General features: G+C 42.0%; 1 protein-coding gene across 1 annotated transcript; it reads left to right on the plus strand.

Moving 5' to 3' along the window:
* The first annotated feature begins 848 nt into the window (after positions 1–848).
* LOC128834173 (p53 apoptosis effector related to PMP-22-like) lies at positions 849–22,122 on the plus strand. The gene is made up of 3 exons (XM_054022729.1): positions 849–1,280; positions 19,934–20,077; positions 20,370–22,122. Exons 1-3 carry the CDS (start codon positions 1,070–1,072, stop codon positions 20,582–20,584), a joined length of 570 nt encoding a protein of 189 aa, XP_053878704.1. The 5' UTR covers positions 849–1,069; the 3' UTR covers positions 20,585–22,122.
* Positions 22,123–22,488: the final 366 nt, after the last annotated feature.

The following is a 22,488-nucleotide window of genomic DNA, read 5'->3' on the forward strand; positions in this document are numbered from 1 at the left end:
CATGCACATGTGTATCTTACTGGAGGCTGTATGGTGTTCAGTGATCACTCAGTGCTTAAGGTGGTTGCAGAAGATCTGCTTTATTCTGTGTCCATTCCAACTGGTGGTGCATAACATAACATCAGCTTCACAGCACCCTGCCCAGGCTCTCACAGTCCCCAATCCCAGAGGGGCCCAATTCTCCACTACATTATATAGTCTTATTTCCGTGCAAAGTGGAAGCAAAGGTTACCACTAGTGTGAATGGAGTAATCTGTTTTAGTAGCATTTTACATTCAGGCAGTGGAGAATTAGGCCCAAATATTGTACAGTGCCTGCTGAGAATATTTGTAGAGCGTAGTCAAATCAAACCTATTTTCTCCCCATAGAAACATGCACTGCTCCTCAATACTTCCAAGCCATGCCCTATTATAACTGTCAAATTTCAGCTGTTTATTTTTGCCATAGCTCTTCTAAGAAAGAGTCAGAAATTTTCTTCACTGTCCTAACTTAGTGATGGGTGAGGAAACATGCTTAAAAGATTTGCCCTTGGAGCAGAGGCCCAGCATGGAACATTTCAGCCTTAAAGGGGAAAGTTTCAGGCAACTATGACAAAAGAGCTTACAGTGCAAATTGTTTTTTAGCTTTTAGTGTAATTGTGCTGCCTGCACTCACTCTAGTGCAAAAGCATCTTGTTTAACCCAAGTTGCTCCTTAGTGGGAAGTGACAGCCAGGAAAGGGTTAAAAGCCCTAGGCCAGGGAGTATAATGGTGCCTGATGTGTTTACGAATCAGCAGAGAGGAAAGAGGAGCCAGGCAGATGAGCCAGCCCAGCCCTGCAACTTCAGTGCAGCTCAGCAGGTTTCTGGTGCCACCGCTACAGCTCTTAGTCATTGGAATTTAGGTGGAGCTCCCCCCTTCAGTGTCAGTTCCAGTTGAAAAGCTGCTCTCATTCACACATTCATACAGATACACACACTCTTCAGGAGCCTTCATAAAACACCTTTGTCCCACGCTGCTGAGTCAGTAGCAGAAAAAACTCATCCGTTTGTGCACCTGGCTTCTAGAGAAGCCACTGACCATTCCACAAGATGGTAGCGTATGGCCTTGACTACACAAGGTGCAGATGGATCTTGCCTCTGATGTTAGGCATAGCGGTCATCTTTGGCCTTATTGCGCTGGCCGGCAAGGGCTGGCTGGAGTCGGAGACGTTGCCCTATCAGCATCAAGCCTCGTTATGGGAAAGCTGTACAAAGTTGGACAATGAGCCTGAATGGACATGCAACTCCCTGATGGACTATGGTAAGTGACTGCAATGGGGGTGGCAGCCCCTAGTGAGTCTAGGTCACGTGACTGAGCTTACCCCACTCAACTCACGTCTCATCAGTTTGGTGGGATAAAATAGGGCTCACCATTCAAATACATGGAGCATTTTTTGGTGAAAGAGTGGAACAAGGGTGATCTTTTTAGGAAAAAAAGAGGGATGATTGCTGTTATCATAGGGCTAGAGGTTATGTATGTTCATGGTACAAAGACACATATGGAAACATAGTGCAGGGAACATTTGAATCATGTGAGATTAATTTCTTTAGAAATAACTACAATCTCTGCTTTCCAGAAGTGAATAATTATTGCAGGCCAAGTCCATAAAGCAATCAATAGCAAGCTGTATGGGTAAACTTGGGTTTAACAAGACGGATCATCCTTCACTGGCAAGGAACTGTTGGGATGTAGAAAAGGAGCTGTGAAGCAGAGATGTCCACAATAAATATCAGGTTGCAGAACGAGCCTCTAAAATTATATCAGGGAACACACCACACCACTTGTGACATGGTTATGAAACAAAATGTTGAAAGGAGAAAGTGTTTTTTTCTTTGAGAAGGGTCTGAATTAAGGTTTTCATAGTTGGAGGAATTTTGATAAAAGTTTGGACTCTGATGAAGTCCAAATAGATAATGTTAATTCAAGTCATAAGGGCACTTTGGCTAATTGCCTGGTTCTCAACTGTTTTGCAGCTTGTATACTTATTTATGCCTGTGTAAAGTGTATGTATAAATACTACCAAATCAGACTAGTAGCATGTTACGCTCACCTTATACGTATAAATGTCTGTGCGAGGTGCACGGCCATAGAGACACAGACCGTTAGTGTCCATTTGGTTCAGCCTTCCAAAACTGCCATGAAAATGCACCATCCGTGCACAAATTGTGCTTTCTGGCCCTGCTCTGCATTGACTGATAGTAATGAAAAGATAATGGTGATTTATTCACTACTCAGAAAGAAGTTATTCACTCTGGGCTAGTGGGATTTTTCAAGCATGTTTGCTATTTGCTCTATTTGGGGACTGTTTCTACCCCTGGTGCCCTTTGGGTATCCTTCCCCTCCCCAATCCCACATTAATGATATATTAATCAGTTCCACAATGGTATTGTTTCTCCCTAGGTGCCAGGGACGTGATCCACAAAGGTACTTAGGCACCTAGCCCACAGACTCAGGAATCTATGTCCCTTTTTTAGGTACCGCTATGAGCCACAAAACTCCCACTGCTGCCCAATCCTGTAGGTGCCTAAATTCACTCGGCGCCCATGTTTTTTTCCTCTGAATGTGTGCACTGCTGCCTGACTGTAGGTAAGCGGGTGCCTATCTCCTGCCTGAGCATGCGCACTTCGGCAGCACTGTAGGCGTCTGGACGCCTGTCTTCCAGAGTGATTCACAGAAGAACGTCAACAAGATGACTACAAGAAAGACAGGCAACAAGATGGCTAAATTGTGTGCCTGATCTGGTAGGTGGCCTCTGATCACACCTGTCAGATCCAGCCCCTCAGGTGAGTTCACACAAAGCAGTTGTGGGGAAAGGAGGCAGTCCTCCCTAATAACCCTTTAGCTCAGTGGTTAAGGAACACACCTAGGATGTTTCTCCCCACCCCGGAGTGGGTAGCAGGGATTTGAATAGGGATCTGTCATCTCTTTCAGGTCAGTGGCCTAGTAGACACTAGGCTATGAAATATTCTGATGTGGGGCTCCCTCAGTCTCTCCTCTCAAAGTTGTTCCACTTTAATTAAGCAAGTGAATAATTATATATTAATTGGGCCAGTAAAAGATTTAGAATGACTCTACTATAGCCTAGTTATTAGAGCACTTGCCGGCGGGATGGCTGAGCCCTATTCAAATCCCTTCTCCCCTTCAAGGGGACGGAGGATTGAAACCAGGGACCTCCTGCATCCTGGGTGAATACCTATCCAGTAAGCTAAAGGTTGTAAGGCAGGTCCTCCCCCAGCCAATTTGCTTTGGGCTTGGCTTGCATTTAGGTACCTGAATGCCTATCTTCCCCCAGTTTGTGGATCACTAGCAGAGCTAGGCGTCTCCCTGCAGCTGGACTTGGGCGCCTTTCTCCAAGAGACGGGCACAGCTTAGCACACCCTTTCTGGTTGGCATCTCCATTGGCTAGTGTAGGCAGCTCCCTGCCTTTGTGGATCACCGTCTAAGGCACTTATATTTCCCCATTCATTGTACAGAGAGCCCAGGTGCCTTATTCAGGCTTTGTGGATTGTGGTGCTGTTCCTATGATTTTTCTAGGCACCTAAAAGTTCAGCTCAGCATTGCAACGCCCAAATTCCTTTGTGGATCTGGACCCATGTCCCTCGCAGACAAAGGGTTGGAATTTAGGGTCCAGGCTGGCCCTGGGCTTTTCATTATGGTCTTTCTTCCTTGCTTTTGTATTTTTCTCAGACAAAGGCATTGGAGTTCTATAGCACCTTCTAACTGAGGATCTCAAGTCAGTTGAAAAACATCTGTGAATCCTCAAAACACAATAGGCAAATATGATCTCCTATTTATAGATGGAGAAACTGAGGCACAGGAAGGTGAATGTCCACATTTTAAAAAATGTTTACTAATTTTGGGTGTCCAGTTTTACACTCCCATTGACTTCATCTGTTGCTCTGCATGCTCAGTGTCTCTGAAAACTAGTCCATAGGTGCATCAAGTGGGGCACCCCAGATTAATGGACACTTTTGAAAATTTGGGACTAAATGAATTGCCTAAGGTTGCACAGGAAGTCTTTGGCAAAATTTGGGTACTGAATTCAGAATTCCTGGCGGATCTTAATCCTGGGTTTTAATCACAAGCTCATGCTTCCGCCCTCTGTACTGGGACATGCTTTGGCTCTGGAGAGAATGGGCAAACTGAGCCCTTTGGATTAAGTTAATGCCATTTCTTATTGACCAGCTCTGAGCTGGAAATCAAAACTGCCTTCCACTGATCCTTTTTGGCTAGAGTGGGAATGCTGATTTTTGGCTCCATAGCCCTCTACCTGAATGCATCATGGTAGGTTTCCTGTACCTGTGATAAACTCTTGCTATTGGTGTAGACTGAAAACTAAAGCAAAAGGCGCACCTATGATCAGGTTTTTAATAAAAGATGCATTTTATTTGTGTGTTTCCTTTTATCTACACTAATACAAAAATGTTAAGGCGGTCAAGTGTCCAATATCACAAACCATATCACAAGTATGATTACATTTCCCCTTTTCATAAGCATGGAGACATGAAGCAAGACAATATAGCTAGAAGGGGGCAGAAGTGATTTGACATTTTTTGTGAGTGAACTCCTTGTTTCTTCCCTATTCCCCTCCTATTGGCTTTATTTCCAGCTTCTCTGCCCCACCCATAATTTAGTGCAGGCCCAAAAGCTGGCACAAAAACTTTTTATTTTCTTGACTCTTGGCTATATGAGCTCTCCAGAACAAGGTATGCCTCCGAAAGCCTTAGCCAAAGCCTTTTAAATATTTAATATATTGTGCTGCAGGCTTTTGACATGTTTGAACATGCTTGTTGCCTGTTGCTAGAAAATGATTGCTCCTGTTTTGCTAAGTTGAATATGGTGCACAATAAGATGAAAGAATCTTTAATACATGCAATCTTTCTATCTTCTCATATTATGCCTGATACTGCAGTCCTTTGGCATGCAGAACTTATATAAATTTCAATGAAAAATGCCATGCATAGGACAAACGCAGGTTTAAGTCCTTCAGATTTAGTGTGAAATGTTAGGCTTATTTGCAGATCTTGAAAAATCCACACAGTGCTTGTGCACATGCCAAGTGGAATTTCAATATTTGGAGTGACTTGCAAATACCATCCAATACTAGATTCTAGTCATTATACAGAGCAGGGGTCAGCAACCTTTGGCACGTGACCCATCAGGAACTGCTGGCGGACTGTGAGTCATTTTGTTTACGTTGACCGTCCGCAGGCACGGTGCTCCGCAGCTCCCAGTGGCTGCGGATCGTCGTTCCCTGCCAATGGATTATGCGGGAAGTGGCAGCCAGCACATCACTTTTCTCCTGCCTAAGCCCCAGCAATTCACAAATCAGGAGGGATAGATGTTGGGCTGCCTAAGTCATGTGTGAAGCCCGAGTCTGTAGGCATGCTCAGAGGTCACCTACCAGATCAGGCCCCTCAAGCATGGGGATGGAGGGCGGCAAAGAATGACCTCCCTTATACCTTTAGCCAGGGGTGAAAGTAGGCTGGTATGGTGTACCGGTAAGAAGCCAGTACCGGCCCATACGCAGCTGATGTTAAAGTGCTGGTGCGGCAGTGTTTTAACATAGTTGCCCCTTTTTCCCCCCTGGGCTGCTGACGGGGAGGGCAAAAGGGGCAACTTTCCCGAGGCCGGCGATTTAAAAGGGCCCGGGGCTCCCGGCCGCCACCGCTACCCGCCCCAGCCCTGTGTCCATTTGGGGAGAAGGAATTTGAACAAGGACCTGTCATCTCCCTCAGGTGAGTGCCCTAATCACTAGGCTATGGAATACTTTGACATGCCTCCCCCCAATCTCTACTATTGAACATGTTCAACTTTAAACAACTGACTAATTACATATTAATTGGGCCCATGAAAGAGTTAGAACATCTCTATAACCTGGTGCGTGGGGCACTCACCCGGGAAATGGCAAATCCTTTCTTCCTTTCAGGAGGAAGGGGAACTTGAATGGAAGGTCTCCCACAACCTGGGTGAGTACCCCCGGGATAATGGTAGTAAGGGAGGTCATCCATTCCCCTGGCCATTTTGTTTTAGGCTCTGTTTGCAATTAAGGTGGCTGAACACCTATCTTCACCCAGTTCACGGATCACCACCAGAGCTAAGTGCCTTTCCACAGTCCGAACTTGGGTGCTTATCTCCAAAAGATTGGTGGAACTTTTCTCCCCACCCTCTGATCGGCTTCTCCCATTGGCTAGCTCCATCTCCACATCTCATCACGGTGCATGAGCAGCCAGAATCTGACCCCAAATTAACACACAGGAGACTTCATTTCTACTTAGTTCAATAAATCACTATGAGCAGAACATTATAGGGCTTTTCATATTGCCAGATTGAGGGAACAGCCTTTCTCAGCACTGAGTGGCATGAGAACCAGGTTTTCTATCTGTCAGTGGAGTACATTGACTACAGCATATATTGTGTACTACTTTGAAGGAGTGTGGTTGAAATAAAACTGTAACAAAGAGCAACGTATTTGAAACAGGTAGTCTTGAGCCATAAAGTTATTATCCAGATCTGAATCTAAACTTTCCCTACATTCCAGGATGTTCATATATATGGCTTTGGTTCAAGCCAACCTCTGAACCTAGGTATGACAATGTGGAGCTACTGCTCCTTTAGTGACTCCACTGCCAACATACAAGGCCTGTTAATACCAGTCGAATTTTTGTATCAATAAGAATAAATGCTATTTGCAGCACAGAGGTCAATTTTAGTAGATCATGGATTTATATGAAACAACACAATGGGATAATTCAGCAGCTTTCTTTGTACAACATCTCTTTCTCTTAGTCAGTTAGGGACTGTCTTCTTGTTACATGTTTGTACAATGCCTAGTATGATGATGCTCTGATCCATGATCCCTAAGTACTACAGTAATACAAATAATAATAATGTGTGCAAAATTCTCCACTTTCATCCTCCTTGCAAATCTCTAGCAGAATCTTTATTGAATTGTTCTGTTCTAGAGAGACAAGAGGGGGGTGAGCTAATATCTTTTATTAGACAAACTTGCATTAGTGAGAGAGACAAGCTTTTGAGCTATACAGAGCTTTGCTTCAGGTCACTCTCTAATATCCTGGGATCGACCCAGCTACAACAACACAGCATACATGTTCTAGTCTAGTTATTTCCATGATCGTCACCACAGTAGTAAGTGGAAACCTACTAACATTCATGAATTAATCCTCTCAGTCCGTCTGCGAGGTAGGGTAGCATTAGTACCTCCATTTTATGGAGGACCTGTGGCAGAGTGATTGTGTCTTGGCCAGATTTACAGAGGGATTCTGTGGTAGAGCTGGAAATGGAATCCCCATCAGAGCCCCAGTCCACTTGCTTAATCACAGGACAACCGGAGCCCCTTATTTGCAGGGCAAATTGAAGATAAGAACTTTGTCCTGTCTATACTACAGCCAAAACCTGAAACAAACAGGTTTAGTGTGTTTTTTTAGGTAGTTTCAATTGCTGAGTGGACAGGTTCTTAGCCACACACTACTTTCCAAATCATCTCTCAAAAAAGCGTTACGTTATTTAAGGTCAAGCCTTGATACAAAACATGCACAGAATTTACTATTCACACAGTAGTTAGACTTTTAAATGCTAGAAAAAAATGGGCTCCTAGTTAAATGTAATAGTTACAATACTGAAAATGTTTCAGTTATATTGTTCTTAAGGAACTCTGATAAGAAGGGAAGAAAAGAACAGACATGACTTGATTTTCCTCTTGCTTACAGGAGTAACTCCACTGGAGTAAGAGAGAGGGGAATCAGGCCCACAGGATGGCTGTTCATATTCCTCATTTGCAATTACTGATATACTTTTTTTTATCATTTCACAGTTCACCCTTTTACACAATTATTGCCAGGTGCATTTCATCAGAACCTTTGCTAAATAAGTTATTTCCTTAGTTGGGTAACTAACTTTACAAAGAGTCTCTCAGGGCAACAAATACTCTTTATAATCAAATCACTTCCCTAATAATTACAGTCAAATTGGCTAAAACAGTGCTGATGGTGTGAGATGCTGAGGGCTCTCAGCTACCATATGAAAATAGAGGCAGTTGAGGACAATCAAGACCTTGCAGAGATCCCAGCACTTTGCAGGCTCAGACAATGAACTCTCTTAAGCATGCACCATTCAGTTACTTTTCCTAACCTTTCACACAGGAGGTAACTGCTGAGGATTTATGAATGGATGTGGGTAAAAACGGTACCGCATTGTCGTTTTTCTTTAGTTGGGTCATCTCTTCAGAGAATCTGACAGGATGGAGTGATGATGATTCCTCCATAAAAAGAACAGGAGTACTTGTGGCACCTTAGAGACTAACAAATTTATTAGAGCATAAGCTTTCGTGGACTACAGCCCACTTCTTCGGATTCCTCCATAGTAAGAGCTGGATATAAGTCCCATTATAAAGTTGACTTTGAATGACTTTGGGAGGGTAAACAAGCAAACAAGAAAATCTCTCAGACTATGTCTACACTACAGACCTTACAGTGGCACAACTGCACAGCTGTAAGGTTTCCCGTGTAGCCGCTCAATGCCGATGGGAGAGAGTGCTCCTGTTGGCATAGCACTGTCCACACTGGTGCTTTTGTCAGTGAAACTTATGTAGGTCAGAGGGCTGATTTTTCACACCCCTGATCAACAACAGTTATACTGACAGCAGTGCTAGTGTAGACATGGTCTCATGCTTTCACATTTTTCATGGCAAGTCTTGTTGACAGCTGGTATTTATTCTGAACAATTTTGAACAAGATTGAAGGAGAATATTATAGTGTTCCCAAGCTCCTCCTGGGAACTTTTGCAAAGTGTCTTTAGAAAGTTCTTGATCAGTCAAAAATCGCAATGGTTTCAAATTAGTCAGCTTTGACTGAGTAAGAACTGCAGGATTTAGCACAATGATGCTAAAGGAAGAGAACTTGGACCACAGCTAGACATTTACTAGAGGAGGAATGACTTTACACTATCATGGTAAAGAAGATCCAAGCTGATCTGGAAACTCTCATACCATTTAATGCACTGGATTTTAAATCAGTTTGAGGGGAGTTAGGAAGGTGTGTGTGGGGGAGAGGGGGTATGACTCTTTGAGGCACTGTACATGCTATATGGGTGAAAGCATTAATATGTGCAGACATATATATGTGATACATATATGTGTTGCAAATAACATTTAATTTTGATCTAAGTGCTGCTTGATGATAACTATAGGGCCAGATTCGTATGCCTTTACTGACACTGAATAGAGCCTTCCTCCACAAGCAATTCCACTGAAGTCTCTAGAGCTAGCTACAGAGGAAGCTGCTATCCAATAAGAGTAATAATAATTAGCTCTTATGCAGTGCTTTTCACCAATATATTGCAAAGAAGGTCAGCATCAATTATCCCCATTTTACAGTAGGTGAAACTGAGGCACAGAGCAGCAAAGTGACTTGCCCAAAGTCACCAAAAGGCCAGAGACAGGAATAGAACTGTTAGCCTCCTAAAACCAAGTCCAATGCTTTGTCTACTAGACCTTGATGCATCTATATTGAGTAAAAATATCAGAATCTGGCCCTAAATATACAACTATAACAGACTCTTTCTGTAATCCCCAATCACATGTTAACCAACCTATCAACAGCCAATAACAGTGCAGCAACAAAAATTGACAGGTTTCAGAGTAGCAGCCGTGTTAGTCTGTATCCGCAAAAAGAAGAACAGGAGTAGTTGTGGCACCTTAGAGACTAACAAATTTATTAGAGCATAAGCTTTCGTGGACTACAGCCCACTTCTTCGGATGCATATAGAATGGAACATATATTGAGGAGATATATATATATACAGAGAGCATGAACAGGTGGGAGTTGTCTTACCAACTCGGACAGTCTCTCCGCAAAAGAATTAATGGACACAAATCTGACATCAGGAATCATAATACTCAAAAACCAGTGGGAGACACTTTAACCTGTCTGGTCATTCAATGACAGACCTGCGGGTGGCTATATTACAACAGAAAAACTTCAAAAACAGACTCCAACGAGAGACTGCTGAGCTGAAATTGATATGCAAACTAGACACAATCAACTCAGGATTGAATAAGGACTGGGAATGGCTGAGCCATTACAAACATTGAATCTATCTCCCCTTGTAAGTATTCTCACACTTCTTATCAACCTGTCTGTACTGGGCTAGCTTGATTATCACTTCAAAAGTTTTTTTTCCCTTGCTTAATTGGCCTCTCAGAGTTGGTAAGACAACTCCCACCTGTTCATGCTCTCTGTATGTGTGTATATATATCTCCTCAATATATGTTCCATTCTATATGCATCTGAAGAAGTGGGCTGTAGTCCACGAAAGCTTATGCTCTAATAAATTTGTTAGTTTCTAAGGTGCCACAAGTACTCCTGTTCTTTTTGCGGATACAGACTAACACGGCTGCTACTCTGAAACCTGTGTTATGGAAATTTTCCTAAACTTAGCCTAAATTGTCCCTTGTTGAGTTCAGCCTGATTATTCCTCTTCATCCTAAATACTTTGTTTTCCCTTAATATTTGTCCTTCCAATATTTGCAATATATAATGTTATCTTGTCCCCCTTTTAGCTAAACTTCAGCAAATGGTCTTCTGTCTTTTCTCTAAAGTCAAGCTCTCTGAACTCTTAATCATCATTGTTGACCTTCATTGGCACTGCTATAACTTACAAAACTTTCTTGAAGTTGCAGAGCCCTCCAAAGCATACAGTATTTCTACACTGTGTAAAAGCAGGGGAGGGGTGTTGAACAGACCTGAAAACCTAAGTTCATGAATGTTGGAGTTGAAGGCAAATCCTTGAATCTTGTGATGGGCTCTTGTTATGAGTGGTGTTCGCCTCTTGTGAATGTGCTTTCTGAGAGAATTTTCCAGGCTTTTCTCCAGTCAGTGACACTCCAGCAGTAACAGAAGGAACACATTTGGGGGAGAGGAAGTGGGTAGTGGGTTACATTAGGTTAGGCAGGCTGGGTATCAAATAATAAAACAGAAACTAACAGCAACAGAAAGGTAAGAAACGTCGTCCTTCCCGTAGCCCACAGGCAGGTGCCACTGCAATTTGTTCACTCAGTGAGCTGGGAATGAGGACCCAACATTATGTTAACTTTGATGTCACAGCCACATTCTAATGTACATTTTGCCTACTTTAAAATCCCTCTCCACTTTCGAAAGTATATGATATTTTTCTTCACTACCTGTCCTAAGCTGTTGTGTGTTGATTACATAGCTGAGAGTTGGCATCAGTGCCACTGGTTTCCTGTCTTTGGTGGGTTTTTGTTTTTTGGAAGCATTTTGGGAATTTTTCAGACTAAAAAGTGCTATGTTAGTTATTACTATAATAGATATTCCTTTGAATGGATAGGTTTCAGAGTAGCAGCCGTGTTAGTCTGTATCCGCAAAAAGAAGAACAGGAGTACTTGTGGCACCTTAGAGACTAACAAATTTATCTATATGCATCTGAAGAAGTGGGCTGTAGTCCACGAAAGCTTATGCTCTAATAAATTTGTTAGTCTCTAAGGTGCCACAACTACTCCTGTTCTTCTTTTTGCAACAAAAATTGTTAATATCGCCTTCTTGTTCAGTCACAGGGAGAAGAAATGAGCAAACAGCATCATGTCTCTCCCTGTAGGCTTTTTTGTTTCTTGGGTGGGAAGGATTTAGTTTCTATCAGAAAGTTAGCTCCAAATTCACAGCCACTCCCTACCCAGGGAAACTCCTTCACTGCAATTAAGGCTAGCCACAGCAAGGTTGCTGAACACAGTTTGCTCATATTTTGCTGCAAACTATAGACTAAGAGTTATCTGACTGAAAATTCTTGATTTTGGAAATGAGATGTAAATCCATTGTGCGTCAGCCAGATATAAGAGTGCGAGCAAGCTTTGGAAAAAGGATACACTGCTATTTTGCTTAATAGTCATTGTTTGTAAGGCTGAGTTATAAAAGAAGAAGATCCCTTTTAAACTGTAGGTTATTTTAATCAACTCATCTTTAATCCTTGACAAGGTCTTCTGTCCAAATAGTAGTACCAGCTAGAAAACAGATATAACATGCTACATTGGGATTAATTGACATATTTAGTCAATAAATTGGCTTATTAGTATGTTACACATTTTTTTTCCAAAACCCACTAGTTAAAATTTAGCTCAAAATAGACGGAACAAGACAAATCATGTATCAAACTGAGCATCAAAACATGTAAAATTAAGTTCTGATCCTAAGGATGCCCATAATTCCTGTTGAAATTGTTGTGAACTGTGGGTATTCAATGCCTTTCTCCTGATCAAGCCAATTCTGAGGCATTGGCATGCACATTACTTTTAATACCGAACTCACTTTGATGATTCTTCTACACCCTGTGTTGCTCCCTTCCTAGCACTAAGCATCAGGGAGGATCTCTCATTAGCACAAAGCTTTGTTGGACTCCCTTCTAAATCAAGCTCCTACATGTCAAGTGTGTTTATGTCGAAGAGAGTAGCTGAAACTGAACCACTCCCTCTAGATGGTGGGGGGAAAAAACCCTGACCAAACAAAAAACTCTTCAAGTTGAAATGTTCCTAAACTGAACTGCTTCCCTCAAAAGGAGGAGGGTCTTCAGGCATTTCAAAACTGTGGATTCTGGATTTTTTAACAAATATGTTGATGAGTATGTAGATGATGCTGTCTGGAAATAGAAAGATGATGAGAAGGTGAAGGTCTGTTTGCTTTTAATGAGAAAGAGTCTGTTTTGAGTTTGAGAAGCCCCTGATTACCAGCAGTTAGGCCATGTCTGTAGTACCACTTATGTTGGCAAAACTTAGGTTGCTCAGGAGTGTGAAAAAAACACCTTCCTGAGAGATACAAGTTACAGCGACAGAAGCGCCAGTGTGGAGAGTGCTTTGTTGGCTGTCTTGTCCCCTCACCTCATTGGGATAGTTAAGTGGCTGTCCCCCACACTCACTAGTTTGATGGCTTTGTTTACATCTTAGTAAATGTATTTCTATTGTCTCTCCTTGCTCAGTTTACACTGAAGACACATTCGAGCAGGCAGAATCACACTCCTTGATCTAGGGTGGGGTCCCTCAAGCCTTACCTGCCAAACACATTTTAAGAACATAGTTCCAGCACATTTATAGTTTTTCATATATCAACTGTACATACACCAGGCAACAATATTAATGACCAGCATGTAACCAGTTAGCATATGATACCTTACATCAGTTAGATACAGATTATGACAACAATGAGTTGGAATACACTCCGCTGCTTAGGCCAGCTGAAACTCACTGCTAGATCCCCTTGCCCTCTGACATTGGGATGCTCTTAGGATCAAAGTATTATTCCATTTTCAGTGCAGGTTTGGCATTTCATATCATCTTCCATTTTTTAAAATTAAAGCTACCCTTGTTTAACACAGCTGTGTCACTCACCACAATGTCATGCAGGAACTGCAGAGGTTGTTGACTGAACAACTCCTATTAAAATGATAATTTGATGATAATATAAATAATTGCTGAGATGTATGAACAGCTGACAATAGATTTATTTTTCTTTTAAATGCTGATTATGTCTTCAGATTCAGGGCAGAAGGAATTAAAAGTTGAGGAATTGTGCTCTTATTAATCAGACAAGGAGATAGATATCGGAGCTGTTCATGATTTCATGCTGATGAGCCAGGCCTAGGGTACTTGGTAGTTCACATGAAGTGGAGTACCCATGCCATGAATAAACACAGTGAGGGGATGGAATGGTGTGGATGGGAATACTTGTACACAATGTGGGCTAGTACACAAGAATCCGGAATCTTTGGTTTGTTTTGTACAAGGCAATTAGGTTATGAGGTGTATTTTCAATGTGTTGTGGCCCTTGTGTTATCACAGAAAATTTGGAAAACAAACACGTAAAAAAAAAATTCAGTGTGGGTTTCAAGGTTTTGAATATAAGACATCACTGGGCAGACATTACCCCAAATTAAATTTACATCCTTTTGTATAGAAAACAGCTCTTCAGTATGTAAAACGGAAATACATGAGTAGGTAAGTCAGGAAAATCAGAAAGCAACATTCCTAGTAGCTCTGAATCCCTAATAAAAGTCTTAAATCTACATTTGACTGAAGACTTGCCTTACCAAAGAATACTCGGATTCCCAGTTACACTGTTGCTACAACATTTCCTTTGGATAGCCTAACCATCCACAAATCAAAGAAATATAGCTAGAAGGACCATTCCTCACTCTGCTTATATGAAAATAAAGATTTGGGTTCTCTTCTACTTGTCCTAATACAAGGCCTTCCCCATTTCCAAAGACAAAAAACTTATAAACATTGCCAGTTGTAATGAGATTTTAAGACTGGAAAGTATATAGTTTCCTGGCATTTAATAATTATCATACACATTCTTTGATTTGGTTGTAGAGAGAAACAAGAAGGAACTAGCAGACATGCCATTCAAATGATGATATCATTTTAGAATGCTGATGTACATTGGAAAATGCCAATTCACCAAAACTTTTTGCAGGAAAGGATCAGTTTAGACAAATTTCCACTTTTGAAAAAAGTTTCAAAATGTTCAATTTCAAATTTTTCTAAATGATTTTTTTTTCATTTTTTGTTTGAAAATTCTGTTTGTTTCAAAATTTACATTGCTTTATAGTAAAATACACATATATTGCATATATAAAAGTCAAAATTGAAACAACACATTTCGATCAACCCATTCCAAAATTTTTCTTGGATTTTCAGTTGGTGACAATCTGAGATTTTGATTTTTTGTCCTGATTTAGGATGGAAAAACTTAAAATTTTGAAAATTCTCACAGGATAGGAAAATCATTTTTTGTCCAGCTCTAGTAGTTAGGGATTCTCTGAGATAAATTTCTGTTTTTTTTCCCTCTGCTGACCACCTTTAAACATACACAAAAAATTACTCTACAGTTTTCTCAGCTGCTTGATTGATCTCAGGCAAATAGTTGTGTGTTTTTATGGACTTAGCTTGACATCCTGAAAGCTAAGTAAACTGCTGCTCTCTCTGTGTTTTGTTTAGTTTCAGTTTTAAATGGGCTGGACTAGAACCTGTGACCTCTCTGTCTCATGTATACTGAGTCTGTGACCTGACTGGATTCCACATTTCCATGAAATGTGTTAACATTTGCATAGGTATTTATACTTTACCCATGTGTTAAAGCAAAACATAAAAACACAGTGGATACTAAATAATGTGAAAAACTTAGGACCAATTTCTGCCCTCATTTACTCTAGTGCAACCTCATCATTTTCAACCCCACTAAATTGTGGCGTTACATGTGAGATGGATTTGGCCCAATGAGTTTTAAACTAGATTGAGCCTTTGCTCTGTGTCTTCTGCAAGGCGCCCAGGGAGTCAAAATTCTTTCTTTACTCCCTCTTTTTTCAGAGGGAAATAACTTTTATTGGTTCTTTTCCCATACCATCCTTGCCTACCTGCTCATGGCCCACCCCTCAGGCTCCAGCCGCAATGCAGGAAGCACTAAAGTGACTGTGCAGGGGGCCATCTGGTTTTACTGCCTGTTATTCCACTGTGTTGTTACTTAAAGCCAAATAGCAATTGCTTCACTAGATCAGACCCATGGTCCATCTAATCCAGTATCCCGTCTCTGCCAGTGGCCCGTGCCAGGTGCCTCAGAAAAAGGTGTAAGAAACCCATAGTAGGCAAGTACAAGATATTTGGACCCCATCTTAGGTATCCTCCTGCTCTCTAATAGGTAGAGATTGGCTTAAGGCCTGAAGCACAAGTTTCAATATCCCTTCTAAAATTGTTGTTATAATTAATTATTATAACTCTTGATTTTCTTTATCCTAAATATTCAATTCCTTTTTGAATCTTACTAAGTTTTTGACCCCAGTGACTTCCTGTGGTAGTGAATTAATCACACAGTTTGTGAACAAGTTTTTTCTTTTATCAATTTTGAATTTCCCACCTTTAAATTTCATTGTTCTTGTTATGAAGAACAGAAGAACAGAGAGAGAGAGAGAGAGAGAGAGACAGAGACAGAGTTATGAGAGAGAACAGAAGATCCTGATCTACCTTTTCTAAACCTTGCATCATTGTAATATACCTTTATCATGTTCTCTCTTGTTCATCTCCTTTCTGAGGAAAACATCCCAGTGTTTTCAATCTCCTTTCATAGGAGAGTTTTTTCCATTCCCTCAGTCATTCTTGTTACTCTTTTTGGAATCCCCACCAGTTCTGCAATATCCTCTAACAGACAGGGGGGCCAGTGTTGCACACAGCATTCCGAAGGATTTATATCAAGGCATTATAATCTTCTCTGTATTATTCTCTTGTTCATTCCTTATGCCCCCTAGCCTGTTCGTTTTTCTGACTGCAGGTACATGTTGATCAGAGATCTTCACTGAGCTGTTGACAGTGACATCCAGGTCCCTGTCACAATCTGGCCCCAGGTTAATCTAAATCTTCATGACCCTATTGAAACACAAAATTAGGATATATATCAAAATTGTTAATAGAGTTAATTAACAAAAAGTCTGTTCTTAGACTAAATCTCTGATGTAGCATTCTGCAGCTTAGATTTAGTTTGAGCACAGCATCTTGAAGTCTTTACATCTTCAAAACTGAATCTTTAAAATCTTGATTTAAAAATGTCCTCTGCTAAAGAGTTAGAAATCTGCAATGGTTATGTGACTAAGCAATGCATAAGATGTAAGAATCCTGCAATGAGCATGTTTGTTCTTGCCATATAGCCAACTCCCTTAAGGCAGGGAGTATGCCAGTCTCTCCCAATGTGCCTTCCTACAGAGTCATGGCATTTGCAATACTACTGGGAGAAAAAACTGGTTAGTGGCATAAAGAGGTGGGGAGCAGGGTGGATGAGAGAGTCCCACCCCCACCCCTCCCCAGCCAAATGGCAGGGGCCCCTCAGGGCACTTGGTTCAGCTGGCACTAGGGGTGGGAAGGGAGAAAAAAGTTTTATAATGGGGGGGGGGAATTAGTGAAATGTAATGAATAGAAATGGAACATGGGTCATAAAGCAATGGGAGATGGTCACAACCTTCATGAACTGTTGAGAGAAAGGGAGATAGACCAGAGGATTGGGTCAGAATCCCCCCCCCCATTTGTGCTATGCTTGGTTTGGAAGCTGAGTGAGGAGAATGGCTCATTGCCACTGCCGCATGCTCCCAGTCACCAGTGTTGCTGGGGATTGGTTTGGCCCACTATGAAAGTGAGAGCCACTTAAAAGCCCGAAGGGCCATTACACCATCTGGAGCTTGCTGAAGCATAGCAACGCAGTGGCAACGTCCCCCTCACCTGGCCATAAACTGACAGACTTCCTATGCTGGGTGAGATGACGTAGAGCTGGCGTACCCTAAGGCAGGGGTGGGCAAACTTTTTGGCCCGAGGGCCACATCGGGGTTGTGCAACTGTATGGAGGGCTGGGTAGGGAAGGCTGTGCCTCCCCAAACAGCCTGGTCCCCGCCCCCTATCTGCCCCCTCCCAGTTCCCGCCCCCTGACTGTCCCCCTCAGAACCCCCAACCCATCCAACCCCCCCTGCTCATTGTCCCCTGACCGCCCCCCTCCCGGGACCCCTGCCCCCTATCCAACCCCCCTGCTCCCTATCCCCTGACTGCCCTGATCCCTCTCCACACTCCCGCCCTCTGACAGCCTCCCCGGGACTCCCACCCCCTATCCAACCACCCTCTGCTCCTCGTCCCCTGACTACCCCCTCCTGGGACCCTCCTCCTCTAACTGCCCCCTGGAATCCACCCCCTTGTCCAACCCTCCCCCCCGCTCCCTGCCCCCTGACAGGCCCCCCAGGACTCCCACTCCCAACCCTCCCTGTTCCCCATTCCCTGACCGCCCCCCAGAACCTCCGCCCCATCCAACTGCCCCATCTTCCCTGACTGCCCCCTAGGACCTCCCGCTCCCTTACCCAACCACCCTGCTCAGCACCCCCTTACCATCAGCAGGAGCTCGCAGCCATGACACCCAGCCAGTCAGCAGCACCCCCCATGCTGCCCAGCGGGAGCAGCGGGCCAGAGTGTGGCCCGTGCGGCGGCGTGGCTGCAGGGGGGGACAGCGGGGGAGGGGCCAGGAGCTCAGGGGCCGGGTAAGACGGTCCCACGGGCCATAGTTTGCCCACGTTTGCCCTAAGGTATGTAAAGCTTGGTATGTCTACAGTGCAATCAAACGCCCATGGCTGGTTCATGTCAGCTGACTAAGGCTCACATGGCAGGGGCTAAGGGGCTGTTTATTTGCGGTGTAGACATTTGAGCTCTGGCTGGAGGTTGGGCTATGGGACCCTTCCCTCTCGTGGGGTCCTAGAACCTCGGTCCCTTGGACTGAGCCCCATGAGACCAAGTCAGCAGAGACAGGGGTGATTAATTGCAGAGTAGACATGTCCTTAGGGATTCCCTCATGCTGGGGAGAATCCTTAGCTACCTGGTTAAAGCAGCTTTACAGCCTTTTTGCTGCTGAATTAGTTCTATTGCTGGTACAGTTCCTGGTGTTACTTAATTATTATATCACCTTAGAAATAGCTGCATTGAGATTTTATAAATTTAAATTCAAAAGTTTGCATTAATGCAACCTTCTGGGTGCACATTTGACTGCCACAGGAATCATTGTTAACTCTACCACATTGCACATCCTGTAGGTTATATGGCATACTGTAATAAAACATAATGTAGCATGATTTAAAAAGTAAAGCGGAAATACTTGCTGCAAGAAATACAGGTAACAGTGTTATGGGAACCTTAACTTCTGCATATCCTTGTACTGTGTGATTCTTAAACTGCATCATCTTATATTGCATTAACAGGGTTGCATGTAATTTGTTTGCTTCTTTTAAGGGGAAAAAAGAATGCAGCCCATATGAGCACAGGTCCATTTCTTGTACTCTAGTGCTGCTTTTATGTAGTGTGCACTCCTTTCATTGTGCCAATATTACAGATGCATTTCAAGAAGTGAACACATAATAAAGTAATCAGTGTCATATTTAACAGAACATCACAGAAAAGAAATTTTGAAAATCTTACCACTAGAGCAAGAATCTCTGTAGTGATCTGGGACATGTAGCTATAAATAAACATATGACATGACAGAAATTGAATTTAAGATCCAACTGGATCTTATGTGCGGTAGGACAAATTCTTGGGTCCTTACTCATCCAAACACCTATTAATTTTAGTGAGAACTCACCTGAGTTAGGACCTATGGCTCTGGCTACAGGTTATTTCTATAATCACCAATGTTGCTTACTGAAAGTGAAGCAGTCATTACTATGCTAAAAGACCTGGTGGTTGAGCCAGAGGAACAGACATACATGAAAGGTACCCTCCACATGCAAATCTTAGGGTCATGATCTATCCTGATTGTTTGTGTCTGATGTATAGATTTGCCAAATAAAGCCAAACTTTTATGTTCACATACCAGCATGGTATGCTAATATAGACAGTTTTTTAAAATGGAAGATTTCAAGTTGCCTTTGAGGAAGAGCCTCCTCTTCATTTGATGCTTATGCATAAAACCCATTGGTGCCATGATAGACATATATAACAGAGCCATGACTGCCATTTGCTGAACAAATGGCCTGTTTTAGTGAAATAAGATAAGGTTGTTATCTGAGTATTCTTACATTCTGCTTTTTCTGCCTCAGTGCTTAATACTTAATATTGAAATTCCTTGACATTCCAATAACATACTGTTCAGAATTAATGTTTGTTTAAACATCATACATTGTGCATTAACTCTCTGCTGGATCAGAACCACTTTGTACATTCTAAACCAGTCAAAGGAGAGTAGGTGGCTATGTTCTCTCCTTGAGAGTTTACTGTCTTCTCACATTTGTCTGAAATGAAAACACTTCATTTTTAAGGCAGGCATGAATCTAACTTAATGTGTTGTTGCCTTCATAATATGTTTTCTTTCTGATTTCAGCCTGGGGGAGAGCTGCTGCTGCCACATTCCTTGTTGGCTATATCATTCTGGTCATTTGTTTTGCCCTGGCCATCATAGCATTCTCCATTGATACACTTCGGTTCAACTTCGTACGAGGAATTGGAGGCTTGCTCTTTGTTGCTGGTAAGACTGTGTATGAGGAAAAGGTTGCCTTTTAAAATGGTACCTGTTGTAAAATTGATACATGCCTTATTTGACTCTTCAAACAAAGGAGTCTATGCCCAGTTCTATAGCCACTTGGCACTTGGAAATGTCAATTAAAATCAATGGAAAGTCCATCCAAGTAGTAAATCCTCAAACCTCTAAAACAAAGGTGGATTTGGCTAGAGATAACATCAAGGCAGAAACTTTAATGGATACCAGTTTAATCACTCATTCTGACTTTTTGTTGTTGTTGTCTTTTCTCTTTCTTCAGCTGTGTTCTCGATCATGGCCCTGGTCATTTATCCAGTGAAGTACACAAATGAAATTGACATGGAAGGAGTCAATATGTTCAGCTGGGCCTATGGCTTTGCTTGGACCACCACCATTATGGAAATAGGCCTGGCGTTCTTCTTCTGCTGCCTCCCGAATTACGAAGATGAGATCCTGGGCAACGTCAAGCCCACATATTTTTATACTTCCCCATAAATACTAGAAACAACAGGAGAGGTGCCTTACTGTTGTTTTGATATTTAGATTCCAGAGATACATACAGACTATCTTATTTTTACAGAGTATTATAACCAGGAATTAGTAGAAAGGCTTGGAAACTTTTTTATGCAAGTAGAAATATAGTGTTGGAGTTATAGAATAGAAGATCTAAATTGTTCTGAATTTTCCTCTTTGATGTGGGTTTGTTAGGGTTAATTATTCTATCATTTTGTATTGCTCCATTACTTCCCACTAGTAGGGGGGTGGGGTGGGTCTGGTATTGGTGTTTCAAGCATTTGTGTTTTTATTTAAGTTCAAACAAGCCTTTTAATTCATCAGGGAATCAGTTATGGGGCCAGACAACACAAACCCTGGTTCCCTGAGGCCAAGCAGCTCAGGAAAACCAGATACCATGATATGTGGTATAGTTTAACCTGAGAACTGATATTTGGTTGCTTACAAAACCTGCTTACCCATTTTGTGCCACCATTGCCAATAATTCAGTCACCACTTTGTAACTTTGTTTCCTCTTTTATTCATAAAAAATATAGCACTTAGAGTCAGAGACAAGATAGAGAAAACTACTTCCTTGTTTTTAACAGGCCATTTTCATTTCTCTCAATGCTTTTGTTGCATAGTTTAGTTGCTAAATTGTCAAAGATGACCCAGAATAAGAAGAAAAATAAACTGTCTTCAAATACCACTAAACATAAACAAGTATTATCACTATGTAGTGTGCACTGCAATCCAAGCAGTTTTAGAAATCCTGGGAGAGATTCTGGGCTGCTACTTGGCGGAGTAGCACAGGATTAGCACACTGCGGGAGGGGGACAAAAGTGGCTTTAAGACATCCTTTCACCCTTCAGATTCTGGGCTTTTCTGAGGGCTGGAGAGACTCCTGCTGTAACATAGAGAGTCTTGAGGAACTGTTTAAGTTATGTCAGCCTCACCAGGTTGCCCTATGGGCAGCAGCACTGTCCAAACCTCCATAGACCTATGTGCTGTGGCTCCACCCATGACCCGCCTCCCCATCCTTGGCACGGGGCCTATGCCAACACCTCAGGAGTCCCTGAAGGACAGCCTGCTTCTGTCTTCTTCAGTTCCTGTACCACTGGAATTTTTCCCCCATCAAATCTAGGGCTTTTAGAGCCCCTTTATGCCATTCCAGCCCTTTTACCTGGTATCAGAGGGCGAGAGCTGGCATGGGAATTTCACCTCTATTTACTCCTATGGCACTCATCCCTATAGTATCCAATTGTCTCTATACTATTGAACTGCTGGAATTGGAATTTAGAGTTATTAAACAAGTTAAAACAAAATCCCTTTCTTATTGGGCTCTTTCATTTAGATCTATTACTTTCTGAGTCGAAAGTGTGTGTGTGTGTGTGTGTGATGCATATATAAAATGCACACACACAAATACACTCTCACACAACCTCCCACCATAAGATTGTAAAACAAGACACAACCACATTTTATAAAACATTTTTAGATATATTTCACATTCCGCAACATTAAAAATATGTGAAAAGTAATGAAGTTTCCTTGCTGTTTTCTGTGTTATATATCTTGGTTTTGTAATATTCCATTTTTTGCTTTAGGTGAAAAAATTATGGACCAAATCCTATTATCCTTATCAAACAAGAACTCTCATTGAAGTCATTATATTGTTTTCTAAGATGAATATTACCTTGTAATAAATTTGCCTCTCTCTTTATATACTGCAGATGATGAAAACTGCCACACTGAGTATATAGTATTCCACACTATAAAATATGAGATGCAGGAAGGAAACCTTGTCTTCCTTGATAAAAGTCTTGGACAGTTAGAAAAAGTTAAGCTAAACAACCAGATTCTTATATTGCACTAGTTTTGCAGCAGTGTAACTCCATTTACTGCTC

Source organism: Malaclemys terrapin, chromosome 3, assembly GCF_027887155.1.
Source record: "Malaclemys terrapin pileata isolate rMalTer1 chromosome 3, rMalTer1.hap1, whole genome shotgun sequence".
NCBI classification, from domain to species: domain Eukaryota; kingdom Metazoa; phylum Chordata; order Testudines; family Emydidae; genus Malaclemys; species Malaclemys terrapin.